The 22,273-nt window shown below is 47.3% G+C and overlaps 1 protein-coding gene across 1 annotated transcript in view; it reads left to right on the plus strand.

Moving 5' to 3' along the window:
- Positions 1–22,273, plus strand: part of zzef1 (zinc finger, ZZ-type with EF hand domain 1) — a gene marked incomplete at its 5' end in the record, with an annotated part of 43,008 nt that overhangs the window by 13,884 nt on the left and 6,851 nt on the right. The window contains 20 exons of the mRNA XM_031572735.2: positions 180–345; positions 624–892; positions 1,421–1,593; positions 1,978–2,137; positions 2,360–2,538; positions 2,857–3,143; positions 3,450–3,624; positions 3,983–4,115; positions 5,537–5,763; positions 6,352–6,708; positions 9,507–9,607; positions 10,200–10,329; positions 10,658–11,017; positions 12,018–12,161; positions 12,442–12,610; positions 12,874–12,972; positions 13,541–13,706; positions 15,009–15,159; positions 18,108–18,179; positions 19,504–21,307. Coding sequence (XP_031428595.1) covers positions 180–345; positions 624–892; positions 1,421–1,593; positions 1,978–2,137; positions 2,360–2,538; positions 2,857–3,143; positions 3,450–3,624; positions 3,983–4,115; positions 5,537–5,763; positions 6,352–6,708; positions 9,507–9,607; positions 10,200–10,329; positions 10,658–11,017; positions 12,018–12,161; positions 12,442–12,610; positions 12,874–12,972; positions 13,541–13,706; positions 15,009–15,159; positions 18,108–18,179; positions 19,504–19,587 — 3,602 coding nt within the window. The remainder of the gene's footprint in view (positions 1–179; positions 346–623; positions 893–1,420; positions 1,594–1,977; positions 2,138–2,359; positions 2,539–2,856; positions 3,144–3,449; positions 3,625–3,982; positions 4,116–5,536; positions 5,764–6,351; positions 6,709–9,506; positions 9,608–10,199; positions 10,330–10,657; positions 11,018–12,017; positions 12,162–12,441; positions 12,611–12,873; positions 12,973–13,540; positions 13,707–15,008; positions 15,160–18,107; positions 18,180–19,503; positions 21,308–22,273) is intronic.

A 22,273-nucleotide genomic window follows, 5' to 3' on the forward strand; every position in this document is an offset into this window, starting at 1 on the left:
TACAACCTCTCCGTGTAGTGACCCTGCATGCTACTAATCTACACTAAATTTAATGCAAGGATGGATAGTATTAGTATTATTCCCACAAAGCGAACTAAACATTTTGTAGACATTATCTTGTAGTCATTATCAGGTGCACAGTCATTGTGCACACTCAATAATCTCTGTGTGAACCACAGGTGGAGCCAAGCCTGAGGGTCACGAGGACGACCATGAAATGGTCAACATGGAGTACGCCTGTGACCACTGCCAAGGCCTGATCGTGGGCAGCCGAATCAACTGCAACGTGTGCGAGGACTTTGACTTGTGCTTCGGCTGCTACAACGCCAAGAAGTACCCAGACAGGTAATTACTCTGGAATGTTGTCTTTTATTGGCGCCGTCACAAGAATGCTGTTACACTAAAGATAAATCTTGAACTTTGCCCCTAAATCACCTCCACAAATGGAATGACCAGTGCTGCTTTACATGACGCACTGAATGCCCATTCCCAGTATGTTTCTATACCATCTAGTTTTATTACCAGAACAACAGACGCTGTTATTTTATAGTCCATTTCAAACCTCTTTAACTCCCCCCCTGACCTCCTTCCTTCCTCTCTCTCTCTGGTCTGGACTCCTCCAGTCACCTCCCCACCCACCGGATCACCGTCTACCCGATGGTGACCATCCGCATCAGCGACCGCCACCGCCTCATCCAGCCCTACATCCACAACTACTCGTGGCTGCTGTTCGCCGCCCTGGCGCTCTTCACCTCGGAGCTGACCAGCCGGCGGCGGCAGCAGCAGGAGGCACAGAGCCTGGGCGCTGCCACGCTGGAGCTGGCCACCCGGCTGCACGCCCGCTGCTCCAAGCTCATCACCGAGTGCCTGCTGAAGGGCCAGACGGGCAAAGGTGAGTGCCAGGCTGTGCCGTCTTCATTCAGAGGTGCAGGCCGTGATTTTAGAATCCGTTACACTTTTCGTCACGCTCAGCAACAACGTTGCTTCAGGATTTACGGAAGGGAAGGGTGTGTTTGTTTGGCTGTTTAGGTCAAATATCTACACAACCTTTCACCAGGTTAATTAGCAATTTACTGCAGGTTCATTTTAGCATGTGATAAAGTGATTCTTTTTAGTGAACTGGGCATGTCAAATCTACTGGTGACATGTAAACATGTCACATATCACTAAGTTAACTGTAGTGAGAACAGCATTTCTGGGAGGAATGGCCATGAGTGTGTAAATATGTGTGTGTTAGGAATTGAATAGTATGGTTGTGCATATATATATTAAGTGAAAAACAGTGGCACAGGAAATAACATGTGTTTAACTTGGATAGAATGATCCTGATCTGTTGATAATACTCTTTTTTTTTTTTTATATGACTATCTCAACCCTCGTTTCCCCCCGCCAACTCTCGTTTGCCCGTCCCTGTGTGCAGGTCTGAAGGCGTCTGCTCTGATCTCGCTGCTGTCCTCGGCCGAGTCGGCCACGGAGAGCGAGGAGCTGGGACCCGGCAGCCCAGAGTCCTCCCAGGAGCTCAGCACCACGGACACATCCTCCCTCCCCGCCAGCACCGCCGCCGTCTGCTCACCACCGCCCCCTAAAGACAGGGTCAGTCAATGACACACCCACACTGTCAATCAGCACGTAGAGTATATACTGTGCTGATGTTACCCTCTCTCTCATACATCAATGCAAAAGCATTTTTTTAAGGTCATTCCACCCTATCACGTAGGGCAATCCTCATCCTTCCTCCTTATGCTGGACAGGGACATGTGTGTACAACAGTGACCTTACTATAAATACTGATACATACAGTGTTCCCAAATACTGAATGAGAAATGCAATTGCATACTTCAGACAGTAGGTGGCGTAGATGGCATTTCGTGTAGGTTACTCAACAGGGTTCTCTTAGCTTCCCCGGTGGTGTTGTTTGGATGTGTTCTTCACTTCTACCCTCTCTTTCTCTCTCTCTCCCTCCCTCCTCCCCTGCAGAAGAAAAGCCAGGAGCAGGAGGCTGACCCGCCCTTGCCCCCCAAAGTCGAGGGCGAGCGCCCCAAGAGGAAGCTGGTCTCCCAGGACACCCTGGACTTGTCCAGCCTGAGCCAGACTCTGTCCGTGTCCGGTGAAGGCACTCTCTCTCCTGGGGTCAAAGGTGAGAATGCCACACACACACACACACACACACACACAGCTTACAGGATCAGATGTTTCCTTAAGAAAAAATCTTAAAGGATGCTTAGAGATTTTGGCTACACTGAAAAACAGAAGAAGAATTACTACAGAGATTTAAAAGAGGGCATGGTCTGCTTGCCGTACATCAACCATGCTTATCTAGTGTGGGGATGCAAATGAGGGCCCATTTTTCTCCCTGCAGCCCCAGAGTCAGAAGGGGACACCGTCACCTCTCCGGCCACGGAGGCGGTGGAGGGGGCCAAAGTGAAGGAGGAGGAGGAGAAGACGGCCCGGATGCCCCTCCAGGAGCACGTGTTCGCAGACTGCTCCAGGGAGAGGATCCTTGGACTGCTGGCTGCCATGCTGCCTCCGGCCAAACAGGTAGAAAATAAGGCAAAATGCTCGTCATCCAGCCAGTGTCTTTCTGGAATTCAGACCGATTCAGCCCGCGTGTAGATACACATACACACGTTTGTGTTTCAATTTTAAGGTTTTTGTTTTCGTTACTGGTTTTTGTTTTTTGGTTTGTTTGTTTGTTTGTTTGTTTGTTTGTTTGTTTTCAGGGCAAAGTAATATTAGAGAAGAAGTAGAATATTACACACAAAAGTAAAACATACATCTCAGCAACAAGGTTTGTTACAAAGCTGTTGATGCCCTACTCTTCCTCCTCCTCCTCCTCCTCCTCCTCCTCCTCCTCAGGGCAGCAGCATGACCCTGAGCAGCCTGAGTGCCATCCTGCCCCTGCTATTCCGCGGCGTCATCTCCAACGCGGGCTGCCTGAACGAGACGTACCACCTGACGCTGGGGCTGCTGGGACAGCTGCTGCTGCGCCTCGCCCCTGAGGACGCCGACGCTGCCGTCACCGAGGTGCTGGCCGACAAGTACGAGCTGCTGAGCCTGGGCGACGGGACGGCCGGAGCCGCGCACACACCGGGCTGGAAGACCACACAGCTGCTCTTCAGCCTGGGGGCGGTATGCCTGGACAGGTAGGCGCACACACACACACACACACACACACACACACACCACACCGCACCACACTAAACCGCACCGCACCGCACCCAGGGATCAGTGTTTGTAAAAACAACACTTCATTTGTGAACTTGCAGCTCAACCATGAGAAGGTACGATGAGTACACCTTCTATAAATATGATTTAAACTCATCACTCTGTCAAAAACTAGTCTAAGTCTTTTAAACGGAAGCAAATGTCGGGTTTGCGGTAAATGTGGTTATTTTGACACATTCAGACGTCTGATCTTCCTCTTGTGTTTGTGTCCATGCCCCCTGCAGCCGCATCGGTCTGGACTGGGCGTGCACAGTGGCTGACATCTTGCGCAACCTGAACATCTGTACCCAGTGGTCCAGCGTCCTCGGCGGCTTCACAGACCACTGCGTGGAGCAGCTCCCCAAGCAGCTCAAACGCACTAACCTCTTCACCCTGCTGGTGCTGGTGGGCTTCCCTGAGGTATGAACCCCCCCCCCCCCCACCACCACTACACCAGCACTCCATGCCACATTGGGGCCCTATGTTGACCGCAGAGGAGTCGTGCAACAGCCAACACTGCAGCATTAAAGCAAATAGACGCCATGGGTGGGATTTAATGTGGATCGTTTACTGGTAGACTTTACGCTCACAAACATCCTTGATCACATGTGTGATTTCAGTGTTCTGCATCAAGAATATTCACTCATTACTGACACAGAAGACAACTTTGTATAGCTTAGTAGCAGCCAGAGAGACCGAATGGCGTGTGTTTGTCTAAGTAGATTTCTTTTTCCTGAGCTTTAATGTTGTTTCCACCTTTTTGCCGTCGTGATTACAGGTTCTGTGTATGGGAACTCAGTCAGTGTTCATCGACAACGCCAACGAACAGCACAACATGATCCTGCTGAAACACTTCACCGAGAAGAACAGGGCCGCTGTGGTGGACGTGAAGACCCGCAAAAGACGAACAGGTGAGTGGAGAGAATGGAGCAGTTCGAAGCAGAAAAGCCCAACATGTCTTCCGTCCATGTGACATGTAGCCATTTTTATATCTGTGTAACCCTACATCCAAATATCCCTACATTTCACCTGTAGTACTGTGTTAAAATTGGGGATTCTAGCCATGCTAATATAACACACTCCTGTAGCCCTGTTGACTGAGCTGGTGCTGTATAAGTCTCCTGGAAGCTGACATACTTAAACCATCCATCTGAAAACTAAAAGCATTCGCTAAATGGGCAAAACTGTGAAAACATTAATGTGCCTCATTCTCGAACATTTTCTGAAGTTTCTTCTGAAATGTTTCTTACGGGCTTCGGAAAAACAACGTAAGCAAAAGACATCCGACAAATTCATGAAGGCTTGAAAATGTGTTCCTATGCAGCAGAAGTGTTCTGAGCTGTGCTCCACCGGAAGAGTTTTCTTAAATTGAAAGCGCGTTCTCGTGCTCCTGAATTTGCATACATACACGCCCCGCCAGCTCCTTATAAGGGCACGCAACCGTAGTGACGTGTGCAGTCGGAATCGACCGAATCTACACGAAAGCAACTCGTAAACGAGTCATGTCAAAGCGGAAAGCGAGCACCGTCGACAGTTGCAGGATGTAGATGTGTCCATTCTATTCCACTAGCTATATCAACGTGATTGAGTTTAGTGCTTATTTATTTATTCACTTACATTTGCAGTGTTCGTGTACATTCACATTTACATTTAGTCATTTAGCAGACGCTTTTGTCCAAAGCGACGTACAAGGGAGAGAACAGTCAAGCTACGAGCACTAGAGACCTAGTGTAACAATAAAAACTACTTTACTTTACGAAAAATAGGAAATAAAAATGAAGTGCAGGAATGTAACTGCTGTAAGTGCAAGTTAAGCACTAGTCGAAGTGCCAGTTAGGAAGGGAGGTGCTCTCTGAAGAGTTGGGTCTTCAAAAGCTTTTTAAAGGTAGAGAGGGACGCCCCTGCTCTGGTAGTGCTAGGCAGTTCGTTCCACCAACATGGAACTACAAATGGAAATTCTGGATTGCCGTACTTGCACAGATAGCAGTGCCAAACAACCCTCACTAGACGGGGCCATCTTGTGGTTTTTTAAGGAATCGCATTTGAGACAACTCTGGCCGAGTTACGACTGCTATATCGAATTCGGAAAGTCTTCTGAAGTTCAGAACAAATCCCAGATGAGAAAACTTTCATGAATGCCAAATGTTTTCCTAAATCCAATTCAGAAGAAATTCCTTCTTAAATTCTTCTTAACTGTGTTCGAGAATGAGGCCCAATGTATATAAATAATATACATTAACAAACATAGATAATTGTAAAGCATTTCATGTGTTCTTCTTTTGCTGTGCTGTCATCATTCAGTCTCTCTGTTGCTTTTTTCCTCCTGCCACAGTGAAGGACTACCAGCTCGTCCAGCAGCATGACTGCAGCAGCAGCGACTCCTACAGCGACGGCCCTGTCCTGACCCCCACCTCCGCCCACCTGTCCCGCTACCTCCACAACTTCATCGCCATCATCAGTCACCTGCTCCAGACCGGGGTGGACAGCAGTGCCGCGGACGCCGTGGAGGCCACCTGGGTCCTCTCCCTGGCCCTGAAGGGCCTCTACAACACCCTCAAGGTGCCCCTACACACCACGTACATGCGCCCACACACACACACACACACACACACACACACACACACACACAGACACATACACACACACACACAGCTGTGCTGAAACCGAGATTTGTTCTTCATAAACAAATATTCCCTAAGATGGTTCCCTCAGCTTCAAATGTCAAGCGCAGGTGTAATTTTTGATGCATAGTCATATCGTTATTACACATAATAATGTACAAAAGATGGGAAGGGCATTGTTTGTTGAACACAAAGTCTAAATCTCTTCAGGCTTTGAAGAAACCATTGATTTATTTATAGCCTGTGGTGAACGTGAGCCTTAAAAGTAAACACCCTGTGGTGAACGTGAGCCTTAAAAGTAAACAGCCTGTGGTGAACGTGAGCCTTAAAAGTAAACGGCCTGTGGTGAACGTGAGCCCTAACAGTAAACAGCCTGTGGTGAACGTGAGCCTTAAAAGTAAACAGCCTGTGGTGAACGTGAGCCTTAAAAGTAAACAGCCTGTGGTGAACGTGAGCCCTAACAGTAAACAGCCTGTGGTGAACGTGAGCCCTAACAGTATGTTCCCTATGTTTCCCCCACCTTCAGAAGCATGGCGTGGCCCAGGCCCAGGAGGCCATCCACGGCTCGGGCCTGACGCAGCTGCTGGTGCGCAAGTGCAGCAAGGGCACGGGCTTCAGCAAGATGTGGCTGCTGCGCGACCTGGAGATCCTCTCCATCATGCTCTACTCGTCCAAGCGCGAGATCCACTCCATGGCCGAGGACACGGACGCCGAGGGCGACGGCGACCGGGAGGAGGAGGAAGAGGAGGAGGAGATGGAGCGGGAGCGGGACCGCGAGAAGGAGCACGACTCGGACCACTCCAGCTGCTGCGCCGATGACAACGACCCCGGCCGGCCCGACCCGCTGGAGGGCCTGGATGAGGAGACCAAAATCTGCTTCCAGGTAGAGAGAGGGTGCCTCACCTGTTCAGACTACCTTTTTTTTTAAATAAGAAAATGTCCTTTTGGGGTGATAGGGGTAAGATTTCATCTCCCATTTGATAGATGGAGTATTCAGGCTATCTACATAGCATTACCTTATTATAGATGCAAGACAAGTGAAAGGTGCGGTCCGCTATTCAAATCACACTTTTTGTCAAATTCAGTGAATTGCTCCTCACCATCCTCTAGCTGGTCCGTTTTGTGTTTTGCGGTCTGCACTCAAAATAACCCACAGGTGTTCGTACCCAGCCCTGGCAGTGTGAATGGGAAACAGTTATAGTGTCCCAGACGGAGCCAAAAACAATTCCATCCAATCAACACGTTGCCTCAGGGTTGCGGAAGAGAGAGGTTGCAGAAAAACAAGTTCAATAGCCATTCACCAGATCTGCAGTGGTTCCCAAAGCGTAGCGTGGGTGCGGCTTGAGGGTGAAAAACGAAATGAGCGCTAAACAACCAGCTTTTTTTACAGCCTGCTTTGTGCTTTACATAATATGGTCAGGGCCTACTGTTTAGCCTATGTGTTAGAAGTAGGTTCTGGCTATTGGCACAGATGCCCCAATTTGATTCAGTTCAATCCAATTTGGTTCATTTTCATATCAATAGGAATGAGATGGCAAATACTATACAGCAGCTTTCCATATTCTGAGAGCCGTTCTAAAAAGCACACAGGCACACAGATTTACAAATGCAGAGTCACTGTAAACACATTTTGAAAACCACGAAAGAAAAAGGCCAAAGGATTGCCTTCAATACGACAGTTAGGCCATGTTTAACCATTGCAGAAAGGAACCTAGAACAGAAAAAAAATGCATATAAGCCTAAAAGTTAAATGCATACATTTTACAGATCGAAATGGATGAATAAAAAAAAAAAGATTAAATGAAAAACGACATTTTTGTGCACCGCTAGTTAAGGCCCCGTCACACCATGACGTTCTGGTCAACGTTCTATGATGTTAGAGGAAACGTTGGTAATTGTCCATGGTCGCTGGTATTGCGCCAGAAGAGCTTTGTGTGAAAGCTGGTGAACGCTGTAATCGTCGGTAATCGTCGGTGATCGGAGGAGAACGCTGGTCCAAAAAAAAAGTTTTGAACATGCACAAAAGTTCTCATGGAGATCAGCGTTCATCAACGTTTAATTTAAACGCTGGAGAACTTTCGTGGAACGTTTTATTAACTTTGCACGCGTTTGGCTATTGTAGTCAGTCGTTGGGTAGGGTAGACTGAGTACCTACAGTTGATGCACCCGAAATAACTTATGTGCGCAGCAATCCTGAGACGTGATTTTTAGTTTGGACATGCCTACTAACGTCCTCTTTGATCGAGGGAAATTTGAGCACCTAACCCATCTCTCTTAGGAAGATATTGGCGAAAGTTTTTTCACCCAGGGAAGATCTTACATACAATTAATATGTTATTAACCATACGTGATCAACAAACGCAACTTACATCATTGCAAACGTTATTCTGTGCACTATACATCTACATATCCAATGCTATCATGTCATGCAAGGTCATTGCATAATCTAGCGAAAAGCGGAGTGGAGGGTAGGCTATTTGCTTGCTTGAGCCAGCATGAAGTAGATGTACTGAACTTGAACATAGCTGAGCACTGTTATAGCTGGTGCTGTTCCATGGCAGATGGATATGATATGAAGACTCTTGTGACATGGACAATGTGTGTGGATGTGTTGATGTTTTCTAATAATAAACATTGAGAAACACAAATTCAGTGTCAAATTTAAATCATTTATTTTAATAACATAAAACCCCAGGAATAACGCCCGTTATTTCGTGAATCACAGTAAATCTTCGTCCGAAGACATTGCTAGTGAAAGAGGCTTTGTATTCTTCTTACTTTCAGCAGCGCTAGTAGCAGAAGCCCCCCTCACACCTTTTCGTGGTCTTGGAGGCATGATGTTCACTGTTCAGATCAACTGAATCCACTATGATTTTCCAGCGTTTTATACCCGTTTGACCATAAAACCCACACGCCGCAAAACGCTTTTCTGTCATTATTCACACGTTAATTACACCTTTAACACGCTCTTCTAATGTTGACTTATCGTTTGTCGCGCTGGAGTGACACGTCAGCACACGTTTGTCGCGGACCAGTGACACGTCACTTGGTCGGTGTTACACACTCCTCATGTGTCAGTCCTACGCTAGTCTTTTGTTAGTAACACGCCAGATGTGTCCACATCGCCCTAGAACGCTCGAAATTGAACGATTAGAAAGTTCAGAGAACGTTGACCAGAACGTCATGGTGTGACGGGGCCTTTAGAAGGGATAGCTAGCCTAATTATAATAACAAGAAATGAAATTAAAAACATAAACATTTTATGGCTTGATCACCCAGTGAGAAGTTCAAAATGTTTTACCTGATACAATATTTAAGTTAATCTTTTTCAGTGCCATTTCATAAATCGTATAAACTGTTAAAATGTATAAACGATGTTTAAGCTATGCAACAGATGATCAGCATCTGTTTTTGTATTAAAAGTATAATTACAGGTAAGGTGTGAGTGTCTCAGTCTTTGCACCGTGATGGGTGTGGGTGAAGTTTTTTTTCATTGTCAAAATGAAAAGTTTTGGAACCACTGCTTTTAAGGATTTCACAATATTAAAGAGATACACCCTCATGTACAACTTAATTGCATTCTAAGCGTGTCATTTTTGAAGTTATGAAGGACAAGGTCATGTCTAAGAAATTTTTTTTTGTGGCCCAAAAACCATTGTCATGTTGTCTGTTTCTCTACAGATTACCCATGATGCCTTGAATGCGCCGCTGCACATCCTGAGGGCCATGTATGAGCTGCAGATGAAGAGGACTGACTCGTTCTTCCTGGAGGTGCAGAAGAGGTGTGTGTGTGTGTGTGTGTGTGTGTGTGTGTTAGATACTCATTGATTGAAACAAATTTTGTGGTTCTAATGTCACAAAAAAAACAATCTTGCATAAACTGTAATCCAATAGGCTACACTTTGTATCAAATTCAGCGAATAACCCCTCACGGCCCCTTAGCTGTCAATTCAGTGTGTGCGATCAAAACGACTCCAGTGTTTGTACACAGCTTTGGCTCTGTACATGGAAAACAACCTTAGTTGCTCGGACGGAACCATAAACAATTCCAGCCAATCAAAACATTGCCTCAAGAGAACGGAAGGGAAGGGTGCAAAATGATTGTCTGCTGAGCTCAAATATCAACAACCTTTCACCAGAATCGCAGACTTGCACCTTTTAATGGCACAAACAGAACCTGAATTGATGGTTTTATTTTTAAGATACTAGATTCTCAAACTCGAACCCAAATCCATGCACGCGTTAATCATGTTTTTACATTTTATCTTTTGCCGTGTCAACAGTTTTGCCATAAGATTGCTGTCCCTTGTCATATCTATATGTGGCTGTGGACATGAATCCATTTAGCATGTCTTTTATTTGTCTCATTTAAAGGTTTGATGGAGACAGGATCAAAACAGACGAGGCCATCCGCACTCTGGCACAGAAGTGGCAGCCCTCCAAAAACCCCCGCTCAGTCACCACCAAGGCCGTGGACACCGACATGGTTGTCGTGCCGTGTGTGGTGAGTGGCTTGTTCCGGCACATTACAAAAGGAACTTGATTGGGGAAAAAACAAAACTGTGTGCAAAGCAGGAACTTCATTATAACGCTATTGTTTTTGTTGTACCTGTACCCTTGTACAGGTCCAAAACAGCCAATACTTTGTTAATGTTATTTACTTAGATAATATACTTGTAAAACATATTATAACTGTTACAAGGCTACAAGCTAAATCCAGTGGGACTGCAGTTTGGATTGAAACGTAACAATAACATAACCACAACACAATTGCAATGTGACTGTAACTGTAAGCCTGCCCTTCTGTCCGTCCACCCCCTTTCTCGGTCCAGGCCAAGCCCAGCCGCTGCGAGAAGGCGACGGAGGAGAGCAACATGGTCACCCAGAAGCTCATCACCAACACGGAGAGCGACCTGCAGCTGAGCTACGCCAAACAGCGGCGCACCAAGAGCTCGGCGCTGCTGCACAAGGAGCTGGACGTGCGCAGCAACAAGGCCGTGCGCCAGTACCTGGTGAAGGTGAACGAGGCCATCGCCATCCTGTACGCGCGCCACGTGCTGGCCTCGCTGCTGGCCGACTGGCCCGCCGGCGCCCACATCAGCGAGGAGGACCTGGAGCTGAGCGGAGCGTCTCACCTGGCCTACATCCTGGACATGCTCATGCAGCTGGAGGAGAGGCCGCTGTGGGAGAGGGTGAGTCTAGGGGTGGGAGGGTGTGTGTGGGTCTGACTGTGTGTGTGTGGGTCTGACTGTGTGTGTGTGTGTGTGTAGGTCTGTGTGTGCGGGGGTCTGACTGTGTGTGTGTGTGTAGGTCTGTGTGTGTGTGTGTAGGTCTGACTGTGTGTGTGTGGGTCTGACTGTGTGTGTGTGTGTGTGTGTGTGTGTGTGTAGGTCTGTGTGTGCGGGGGTCTGTGTGTGTGTGGGTCTGACTGTGTGTGTGTGTGTGTGTAGGTCTGTGTGTGCGGGGGTCTGACTGTGTGTGTGTGTGTGTGCGTGTGTAGGTCTGACTGTGTGTGTGTGTAGGTCTGTGTGTGCGGGGGTCTGACTGTGTGTGTGTGGGTCTGACTGTGTGTGTGTGTGTAGGTCTGTGTGTGTGTGGGTCTGACTGTGTGTGTGTGTAGGTCTGTGTGTGTGTGGGTCTGACTGTGTGTGTGTGTGTGTGTGTGTGTGTGTGTGTGTGTGGGTCTGACTGTGTGTGGGGGGGTCTGTCTGAGTGTGTGTAAGTCTGTCTGTCTGTGTCTGGGTCTGTCTGTGTGTGTGTGTGTGGGTCTGTCTGTGTGTATGTAGGTCTGTGTGTGCGGGGGTCTGTGTGTGTGGGTCTGTCTGTGTGTGTGTGTGTGTGTGGGTCTGTGTGTGTGTGTGTGTGTGTGTGTGTGTGGGTCTGTCTGTGCGTGTGTGAATATGTGTGTGTGCATGTATGTGCATGAAGGAATATATGGTTTATATTTTGTTTATTTTTCATTGACTTTCATTGACTGGGCAAAGCAACCTTGATAGAAATCCCAAAGTGAGTGTGTGTTACAATTAACCAGAACTATTCCATTTTGTTTTTGTAATTTTTTTGTTTTGTTTTTGCATTGCATCTTCAATTCAATTCAAAACAATTTTATTTATATTGCGCCAAAACAATAAAATTGTCCCAAGGCAGAGCCCAGAGCCTGAAGCCTGATATCTTGCTCTGACTCGCCCTCAGATCCTGCAGAAGGTCCTGAAGGGCTGCAGCCAGAGCATGCTGGGTAGTCTGTCCCTGACGGCGTGCCAGTTCATGGAGGAGCCCGGCATGGCCGTGCAGGTGCGGGAGTCCAAGCACCCCTACGACAACGACACCAACTTCCAGGTAGGATTTTGAGGAATGGGCATCTTTTGCATTGGATGAGGAAATACCAACGTAAACTAACCAACCCCATTAAATCCTTGTTGTGTTGACTCCTATTGTAACATGGTTAGTCAACCAATACCATTTAAACGAATGCAGACAGGACATAAAAGCACATCGATCACAACTCTTGTTCTCTTGTCCTGCTATTGAAAACGCATCCATGTGGAGCCCGTGAAACTCTTATGTGGCCATGTTATTTTTTTTGACCTTATTCATATCCATTATTCTGTGCGACCAGGATAAGGTGCATATCCCCGGCGCCATCTACCTGTCGGTGAAGTTTGACCCGCGCTGCCACACGGAGGAGGGCTGTGACGAGCTGCTGATGGCCAGCAGTGTGGACTTCCTGCAGGACATGCACAACTTCAGCGGCTCCCACCACAAGTGGACCGACTTCGAGATCCCTGGTGAGGCCAGGAGTCAACGTTCACTTGACTTCAAATTGTTGTTGTTTTTGTCTGATTTCAGTTGTTAAGCATCAGTCAGGCTTTTCTCTCAAAGCAGACACTCTGATAACACACTATAGCGGTTGTGTTTGTGTTCAGGGTGTGCTGTGTTTGCAAGAGTTGTCCTATATTGTTGACCATTGTTTGTTATGTGGGCAGAGCTCTCTGTGTGTGTGTGTGTGTGTGTTTTTTGTAACTGGCGTGCTGTTGACCTTCTTCTCCAGGGGACACCCTCCACTATAGATTCGTCTCTGACATGAGCAACACGGAGTGGGGCTACAAGTTCACTGTGACAGGGGGTCATCGAGGACGCTTCCAAACAGGTCTTTTTCTTCTTTTTCTTTTTGTCCTTTTTGTGTCCTTTAGTCAGCCTTTTTTTTTTCTTGTCTGTCTTTGCTGTTTGCAAGTATTCCTCATTTTAAAAATGATAAAAATGGAAAAAGTAGGAACATCACATGTGGAGCGATGATGAATGTATGAGGGCGCGAACGTTTGTGATGGAGCACCGCGGCTAGCCGGCGCCGCGCGGCACCTGCGTTCCCGTCACCTGTGGCGGTGTCATTTTTAACCGGAAAGGATAATTGGGCTCCTCCTCCCCATGTGGCATCAAAACAGGGAAAAGCAACACCTCCGGCCTGCGGAGGGATTACGAGCCTGAGTGTCAGCTTTTAAAAGCGCTGACTAAAAGGAGCACGTCCAATCACACCTGCCGGCTTTAAACATCCTCTCCTCCTCATCTGGGCCCAAAGCCATTTGTCTCAAATCTCTCTCTCCTTGAGTGTATGTTGTGGTAGATTCCTGAAAGCTCAGCTCATGTGTTGTCCCCTGGTCTCGCGTGCGCGTCTCAGTCTGTGTCTCCCCCCCCCCCCCCCCCCCCACTGTCCCACCCAGGCTTTGAGATCCTGAAGCAGATGCTGGCTGATGAGAAGGCGCTGAGCCACCTGCCCCTGGCCGACATCTGGGAGTGGCAGGTGGGCGTGGCGTGCCGGCAGACGGGGAACCAGCGCCTGAAGGCCATCCACCTGCTGCTCCGCATCCTGCAGTGCCCCACGCAGTGGTGAGCGTCTCTCTATCTATCTATCCCTCTCTCTCTCCCTCCCTCTCGCCCCTCCTCCCCCCCTCTCTCTCTTTCTCACAGTTTGTGTTCGGATCCCAGCTGCAGCTGTGTTGACATGTCCTTCGTTGACATGTCCTTTGTCCTCCGTCTCCGGGACAAATGTGGTCGAGCACGTGCTGTTCACAGCCAGTAGTTTGGAGTAGAGCAATAAATGTCTTACTTCTATGTCCAAGCTCCACTTATGGGTTTCACTCACCCATTCATATAACAGCATGGCGAAGGCCTAAGTCTTTGATCCGGTTGATCGAGGCACTGGCCTCTCCAAGCTGATGGGTTTGACTCCTCCAGAACACCCACGCCCACACACACAAACTGTGAAAGCGTAAACCTCGCCTGTTCTGCAAGTTGCTTGGGGTGAGCTAAAGGGATAACTTAGGCATCTGTTAAAGGGATAACTTGGGAATGTTTTGGGATGGTAGAGCCTCTTGTTATTGTAAGATATATATATACGCCACTTTTGGCATGTACTGCCTCCATGTACTGCCTCCACCTGTGCGTCCAGCTATAGAAATGGAAGAGGCCTTTAATGGCGATACCCTCCAGGATCCTCTGCCACACCAGGGCGTAGCTCTGGTTAAACACAACCTAATCAACAAGGCTGATGAGTACCACACACCCAACCCTGTAGTGCCGTGTGTGTGTGTGTGTGTGTGTGTGTGACTGTGTGCCGTGTGCGTGTGTGCATGTGTGTGAGCGATATATTTCTACTGATTTACACAGCATTTGCATAAAACTCCATCTAGAGGCTTCTTCCCTTGATTGTTGCCATGGAGACGGAACTGCAGGCCTCTGTGCCTGTTTGCATATTTTCCGAATCCCCATGCCTGGCCAGAACTCTGCGGTGACATCATCGCCAGCCAATGAATGGAATAATAGATGGTGCCTGTTGAGGGGGAAAGTGGCTCAGGCAAAAAATGTTTGATAGAAACGATAGCGTTTGTTGAATAAACATCCAGGATTGCCCCCTCTACACACACACACACACACACACACACACACACACACACACACACACACACACAATAATTAGTTGTTACATTAATCTGTGCAGGAAATGAAAACCAAGTTTCCACCGTTTATCTCAAATGTGTATATGTTTGTTTTGTGTGTGTGTGTGTGTGTGTGTGTGTGTGTGTGTGTGTGTGTGTGTGTGTGTGTGTGTGTGTGTGTGTGTGTGTGTGTGTGTGTGTGTGTGTGTGTGTGTGTGTGTGTGTGTGTGTGTGTGTGTGTGTGCGTACACAGGGCCTGCGACCTGACGCTGCTGCGGCCCCTCTTCCTGCTGTTCAGCTCCATGGAGAGCACGGCCAGTCGGGACCCCACCAGCGTGAACGTGCTGCTGCCGCTGCACCGCGCCCTCACCGAGCTGTTCTTCATCGCCGAGGCCAAAGCCGTGGTGAGACCCCCCGCCGCCCCTCGCCCACCTTTAGTCTCGCTGGAGGAAGATTTTTAAAGTCACAAAGCACAAATTACAAGATGGAGGTAAACTAGGTTAAGGACTTTGAATGAGAGCTCATTCCTCTCTCCACACCACTGCACTCCACTCCTGACCTGCAGGCTGCTCCAGTCTCAGCAGAGAGGAACAAACAAGTCACTGCACAAAACACCAGATGAAAGTCAATTAGGTTAAGGACACTGAATGATGGGGCATTCATCAGTACATTACTAATGAGCACTCCATGTTTTGGAAGGAGGACGCAGTGCAGTGGAGGCTGTGGTTGTTTTAGTGTGTGTATGTTTACATGTTATGTTTACATTCTGGCATTTGAGGGAGGTGTCAGACGTTGTTGTGCAATTGAGGGTTGAGCCGTTGTGAGATGATTTGGTCTGTGTATGTGCACATTAGCGTGTGTGTGTGTGTGTGTGTGTGTGTGTGTGTGTGTGTGTGTGTGTGTGTGTGTGTGTGTGTGTGTGTGTGTGTGATGCTGTCACACGGGTCTGGCCGCCGCTGAGTGACGGAGCGCTGTAATGCTGGCGCCCACCTGTTTCATCAACCACTGATCTGAGCTCAGCCATCTGGGTCCTTCAGGCAGTCGGAGACAGACTGAGAACCTAGTTATCCTTGACATCCAGTAGGTCACTCTCAAAGTCACCATTCATGAGGAAATCGTCATCCCTATCCAGGTCCATGCCCTACTTCTCACACACTCACCTTGCAAGCATGTGGTCAGATGTCTGTTTCAGTAGCTCCTGCGCACAGCATTTCTCTCCATACAACTCAGTATCTCAGGTCTGATTGGTTTGTAGGGTAGCTTTGGGTCTGATCCTGCCTGTGTACCATGGTTAGACTAATGACTGAGGATGTTGTCATCATAGTCCTCCCTGTGGGATCGAGGTTGTGAATTGTGTGATGACCACCAGGGGGCGATAATAGACCTCATCAACTGCCAAAGCTCAGTGAAGTGGAGGGGCTAGTATTCAAAGTGACATCACATTTACCCTGACTGTTGCTCCATGTCAGCATCCACATGTATATATACATCTCCATATCTGACAACAAGGATAATACGTAGCTCAAAGGCAGTGTATATCAAAACATATTTTGCTCACACACACACACACACACACACACACACACACACACACACACACACACACACACACACACACACACACACATACATATATACTCTGTCACCCCTTGTTTGCATATTCTTATACAAAAATATGTATGTTGCCTTTCTCACCACAAAAAACAGCCCCAGGTCATACCCACCTACCCCTTGTCACCTGCACTTCATATGCAGCGTGTGTTGTCAGCAGTAAAGACTAGCAGCCAAAGCATGCTGAGCTCTCTGTGCCCCCCACACCATCGGCTTGGTGGCAGATTGGGGGTGGCATCAGTGTGCCTGGCAAGAGGGCAGTGCCGTCTCACTCCCGCCGTCTCACTGCTAGAGCGGAGTGTGCGCTGCTGTGGGCTCTTGACATGTGACGGTTGCAGAACCGGAAAGGTTGTAAAACTGTTTCATCGGCTTCCTGAAAATATTTACACGACAGTGTATGCTCACCCTCAACTGTTTTCTTTCTTCCTCTCTCTAACACACACACACACACACACACACTGTTTTTATTTTCATCTTGAGTGAGTCAGGAGAGCTTTCTAGTATGTTACTTAGCATCTTGCTAGCCTTCAAAGTGTATTTCTTCACTGAAGAAAGGGCGCTGTCTCACCAGGATGGCTTGACCATGCAGGCAGCTTCAGTAAGAGAGGTATAAGTCAATATCACCCCCGAGATGAACACACAGGAGTACCACATTTGTGTTTGGGTTTGTGATTAAATGGTCAAGTGCTATGAAAACAATTTGACACTTAACACATTGTTATGTAACGCACATGTAAGAAGAGGAGCGGCAGCATTCCGCAAAGTTAAACACCGGTCCTTTTTGTTTGGACTTCTCTTTTCTCCGAAACTTGGATATCCCAGAACGGAGCCTCGGGGTTTACCTGGGTTTCCTCCCGTAAAACAAATGACCCAATCTAGTCCAAACAAACCCCTGCACAGACGATACGACCATAGCCAGACATTTCCATGTCGTTTTCGAAAACGCCCCATCAAGTCGTATGTCTCGCTGAGGAGTATTAGCTATCGGCGGGCTTGTATAAATATTGTGAACCTGAGCTTGGGTGCAGACACAGGTAATGCACTCCCTGATGTACCGAACACCCTTAGAATGGAACGGCAGTGTAAACACTCGGAGGGGCCGGAGTAGTGCCGGGGCTGCACTGCGTCACCGGGGCTGTTTCCAACAGGACGTTAACTGTCTAAATACCTCTACTTGGCGGCGGCTGCCGGCTGCCGGCGGCGGCACGCTATTTGAGGCCCTGCAGGGCTTACCCTTGCTCTCCGACCCGCCGCTTGGATTACCTAACCGTGGGTTTTGGAGCGTGCTGACAATCCCTTAAGTTGGCGCCTGCTTACGCGCTTACAACGTGCTTACACCGTGCTTACACCGTGCTTACACCATGAATGAACTTCTGATTTGGGCAGAAGGATGACATGAAGGCCTGTTCTTCTTGAGGACAATGCTGCTTGTAGGAAAATACCAAGTTATTGAGTGATGAGTTTATAGCCGTGCACAAAACCACCGGAATATGCGTTATTATTGATGAGAAATGGCGGTTCGGGCAAACTTCCATATTCGTATTATGGTGCTTTGCAGGAGTCGGTAAATTAGATTGAGTGCGCGACCGGGTCTCGGTAGCACTCGCATTACAATTTGTCAGAGCATTCTTTTATGTGCATCTCAAGGTCTTGTTTGTCACTGATGGTGGTGTTCCTTGCTTGTCCGTGGCCTGTTGCCAGCGCTGCCTGTCCTGAGTCCTCTCTCTTCTGTCCCCTGCAGGAACAAGGCATCCTACAGGAGTACCTGCTAGCCCTCACCACCAAGGAGCAGCTCCTCAACCACACCGCCCAGGTAGCTCTCACTGTGTGTGTGCATGTGTGTGTGTCTGTATGTGTGTGTGTGTGTGCACGTGTGTGTGTGAACGTGTGTGTGTGTGCGCTATCTCACAGGTCAATGCATGTTGCCCACTACAGCAGACCAAGTGGCCTAAGGCTTAGTGCAGTTAAGCGTAGACATTTTTATAATTTTTATAGCCGTGAGGAGTCAGTGCTGCTTAATCCCAGTGCAGTGGGTGTCCCCAGCCCCACCTGCTCTTAGTCAGCTCCAGCTCTCTCTGAGGGACTCCCCAATGCAGAGCGTTCTCCAGTGCTGTCGTGACCAAGGAAATCACTGCTCCTCTGAAACACTTGCCTTTCATGAGCATTCTCTCTCTCTCTCTGTGTGTGTGCGCGTGTGTGTTCGAGTGTGTGCGCACAGCTCACGCTCTTGTTTTCAGCTAATGCATTTTCTAATTACCTGCTGTTAGCGAGCATGGCAGATCGAGCCTCATCTCTTGTCGGATGGACACTAACAGGCTAGCAGTGAGTGTCGATGAGCAGTTATCTATAGTTATACTGATACTGAATGATACGTGACCAGACTATAAGGTCAGTGGAACACTGGTCAGTGTTGCTTTTCAGACAGACTGAGGCCTCAGAGTCACACTTAGAAGCGCATCACTCAGAGCAGGGCACAGACTATTAGTGACGGGCAAGTCAAGGCATTAGATAAAATGAGCTCCATTTCAACCTCAGTATTGTGATTTGCCTATGTTGGCTGTCCCCTGTCAATGCCTGCTGTGTGTGTGTGTGTGAGGTGCCCTCTCTGTCTGTGTGTGTTTGTGTCTTTGTCAGATGTGCTCTCTCTGTGTGTGTGTGTGTGTGTGTGTGTGTGTGTGTGTGTGTGTGTGTGTGTGTGACATGTGTCCGTGTGTGTTTGAGGGCCATGTGTTCGTGCGCATGTGAACAACAGGAAAGAGGCGAGCTTGTGTGTGTGTGCGTGTGTGTGTGTGTGCGTGTGTGTGCGTGTGTGTGCGTGTGTGTGTGTGTGTGTGTGTGTGTGTGTGTGTGTGTGTGTGTGTGTGTGCGTGTGTCTGTGTGTCACGCACGAGTGGGTGGGTGTGAGCGAGCGAGCAAGCAGAGTGAGTTTGAGAGGAGGTGTAAAACTGTGATAGATGACTGGAGACGCTGTCGCATAAGCCAATCCCCCTACCCCCACCTGCTTTTCTCTCACTCTCTATATGACCAATTCACCTCTCTTTTTTCCCCCCTCACTCGTACATCAATCTCTCTCTCTCTCTCTCTCTTTCTCTCTCTCTCTCTTTCTCTCTCTCTCTCTCTCTCTCTTTAATGTGCAGGCACTGAAGAACATTGCTGCCATCAGCCTGGCCATCAATTACCCAAACAAATCCACCAAACTTCTCAGCACCACCTCTCCTTAAAGGGAATGAGGGAGAAAGCTAAGGCGTTGATGACGGAGACGGAGACAGAGACGGAGGTGGACAGAGCTTCCTGTCCCCATTGGGACACTTGGAGGCAATATTGGGGGCTAGTGGCAGGGGGAAAGCCCTCCTGATGTCTTCCAGAGAAACCTGCCTGTAAAAGGAACTACTTCCATTGTCTGTCTGATAACGGAAGTAATAAGGGATGTATTTTTCTATTTCATTCTTGTTATTGTGATTTGTCGTTATTATCACTACTAGCAAAGCCCTCCTGATCACAACAATTGTTGCCTTAGGTGAAATGCAGTGGATTTATCAGCGGGGGGAGGGGGTGCTGTCCTTTTTCAGTTAAGTTTTGTTTTGCTTTTATGAGCTGTATTACTTGAATTTTTTTTATTTGAACACACATGTCGTGTGCCAAAAGTGCCACACTGGGTGGTTCTTTTTTTCTTTTCTTTTTTTTTTTTTTAAAGCAAGCCACCTTAGGTGAGACAATCGATCATTGCAAAAAGCAGGTCACCTTGCTTGCCTCTTCAGTTTTTTTCCTCATTCTGTCTTTCCATTCTGCTGTGTCTCCTGGTGGACACGCTGCCTAAAAATACCCAAACACAGCGCACCGCGCTCGGGAACCTCATCAGTCACGCTGGCCTAAGACTGGTTCTCGGTGCACTCGTGGAAACAAAAACTTATTTTCATCCTGCCTTTTAACCCATGACTCTCCTTGGGTGACTGTTTCTCATCTGCGGAAGCTCGAAACCGCAGTGTGGACATTGAGCTGAAAATGATCTCACAGCAGTAAAAAAAAAAAAATGGAAAAGCCGGATGGATTGCGATGTGCCATGCCAACACACCCAGGGGCATTTAGCCTCTGAACACAAGTCAACGCCATATCTGTTCCAGAACGGACCCGAAGAGACAATCGGTAGAACACGGAACTGGTAAATGATCAGCAAAACATCATAAAATGATCCTAGTTACTTTACGAAACTTCCAGGAGGTGACGGATCGTAAGTGTAACTGCCTTCACACAGTCTTTCGACACACGTCCAGTGCAGACTCGCGCACAAGCACATTTGCATGATGTGATGTGCCCAGGTGGATTTGTGAAATAATGATTTCACATTTGCATAGCATTGCACAACACCCGGCCTCTTGCAGCACCTCTCCGACTTTGGCATTCATGGATCAGGGTTTTTTTTCAGCTGTGTGTTCCTGGCTCGAGCTGTCTAAACTAAGTGTGTGTGCTCAGTCACTTTAGAGACAGCCACATTGCAGGTCTTAATGTTCAACGAAATGGCAAGAACATCCATTTATTTTATATATATATATGTATGTATATATATATATATATATATAAGCTGCATGGCTGTCATATTGCAGAGAAACAATATCACTTTATTCATTGCTCAGTGTCTCTGCTATGTTGCGTGGATGGACAAGAATGTAGTCTTTGAATTTACAATCTCACCATGGATTGGATCATGCCAATACCACTTTTTTCTTTTTCAAGACCTCATAATGGTCGTATATAGGAATTAACCATCACACGCAGAATTTAGATATTTATTTTTTTCCATTTTAATTTGATTTTAGAGGGGAGAGAGTGATTTCGACAGAAATATATGCCAAAGAAACTCATTGTCAAAAGTAACCCCATAAAATTAGCACCCACACTCCTCTCCAGGGTTCCTCCGTATTGTGTGTGCGTGTGAGAGAGAGAGTGTGTGTGTGTGTGTGTGTGTGTGTGTGTGTGTGTGTGTGTGTGTGTGTGTGTGTGTGTGTGTGTGTGTGTGTGTGTGTGTGTGTGTGTGTGTGTGTGTGTAGCAGGTATATGGGCAGGTGTGACTGTCTGTCATGTAGATTTCAGGATCAATACTGTGTTGAAAGTAGTGAGGATTCATTGATCTGTGGATGTGTGTGTATGTACACACACACACACACACACACACATATATATATATATGTATATATATATGCTGTGGAGGTCCTGGTACACTGCAGATTAGACTGAACAGGAGATCCTGGGGAGGAGAGGAGCTCTGTAAAACATATACCCACCCTTTCAGTCTCTGCCAGTTTTGTTTACACTAGGATCAGTCAGGGCTGTCCGCCATGCCACAGGGCCACAGGGCCACAGGCTTCTGTGTCTGGGCACCCAGTATGGCTGTGTGGCCAGTTGGGGCACCCCATAGAGTTCCCCTCAACTGCGCCTCAGATATGAACAATGTGCCTACGATAAAAAAAAATGAAGCAATCTTAATTTAATTCTCATATCATTCTTCCCATGAATTATATTTTTAAAGAAAAAAAAATGTATTGATTCATTTAAACTTTTTCTATCTTTTTTTTTTTTGCGTATAAGTTGGTAAATTGTTTTTTTTCTTCTTCTTTTGGTCGATATTAAGTTGAAATGGACTTTGTTTTTGAATGTAAATATTTGTGAATATTGTTAATTGCACATATAAATATTGGGTAATTAATGAGTAAACCTTTTATATCAGCCCTTTATTCAGTTTGAAAAAGAAGTCATAATAATGCTAATTTATTGTGTTGATGTGACTGGGTAAGTCATGGAATACCTGAATTGATTTGTGGTTGAATTTTTTGATTAAAATACAACTTTGGTGTGCAAATCTCTGCTGTGGTGTTTTTCCTTGATGTGAACATTTTTCAGTGGGGGCAAACA

Source organism: Clupea harengus, chromosome 8 (genome assembly GCF_900700415.2).
Source record: "Clupea harengus chromosome 8, Ch_v2.0.2, whole genome shotgun sequence".
NCBI lineage: Eukaryota > Metazoa > Chordata > Actinopteri > Clupeiformes > Clupeidae > Clupea > Clupea harengus.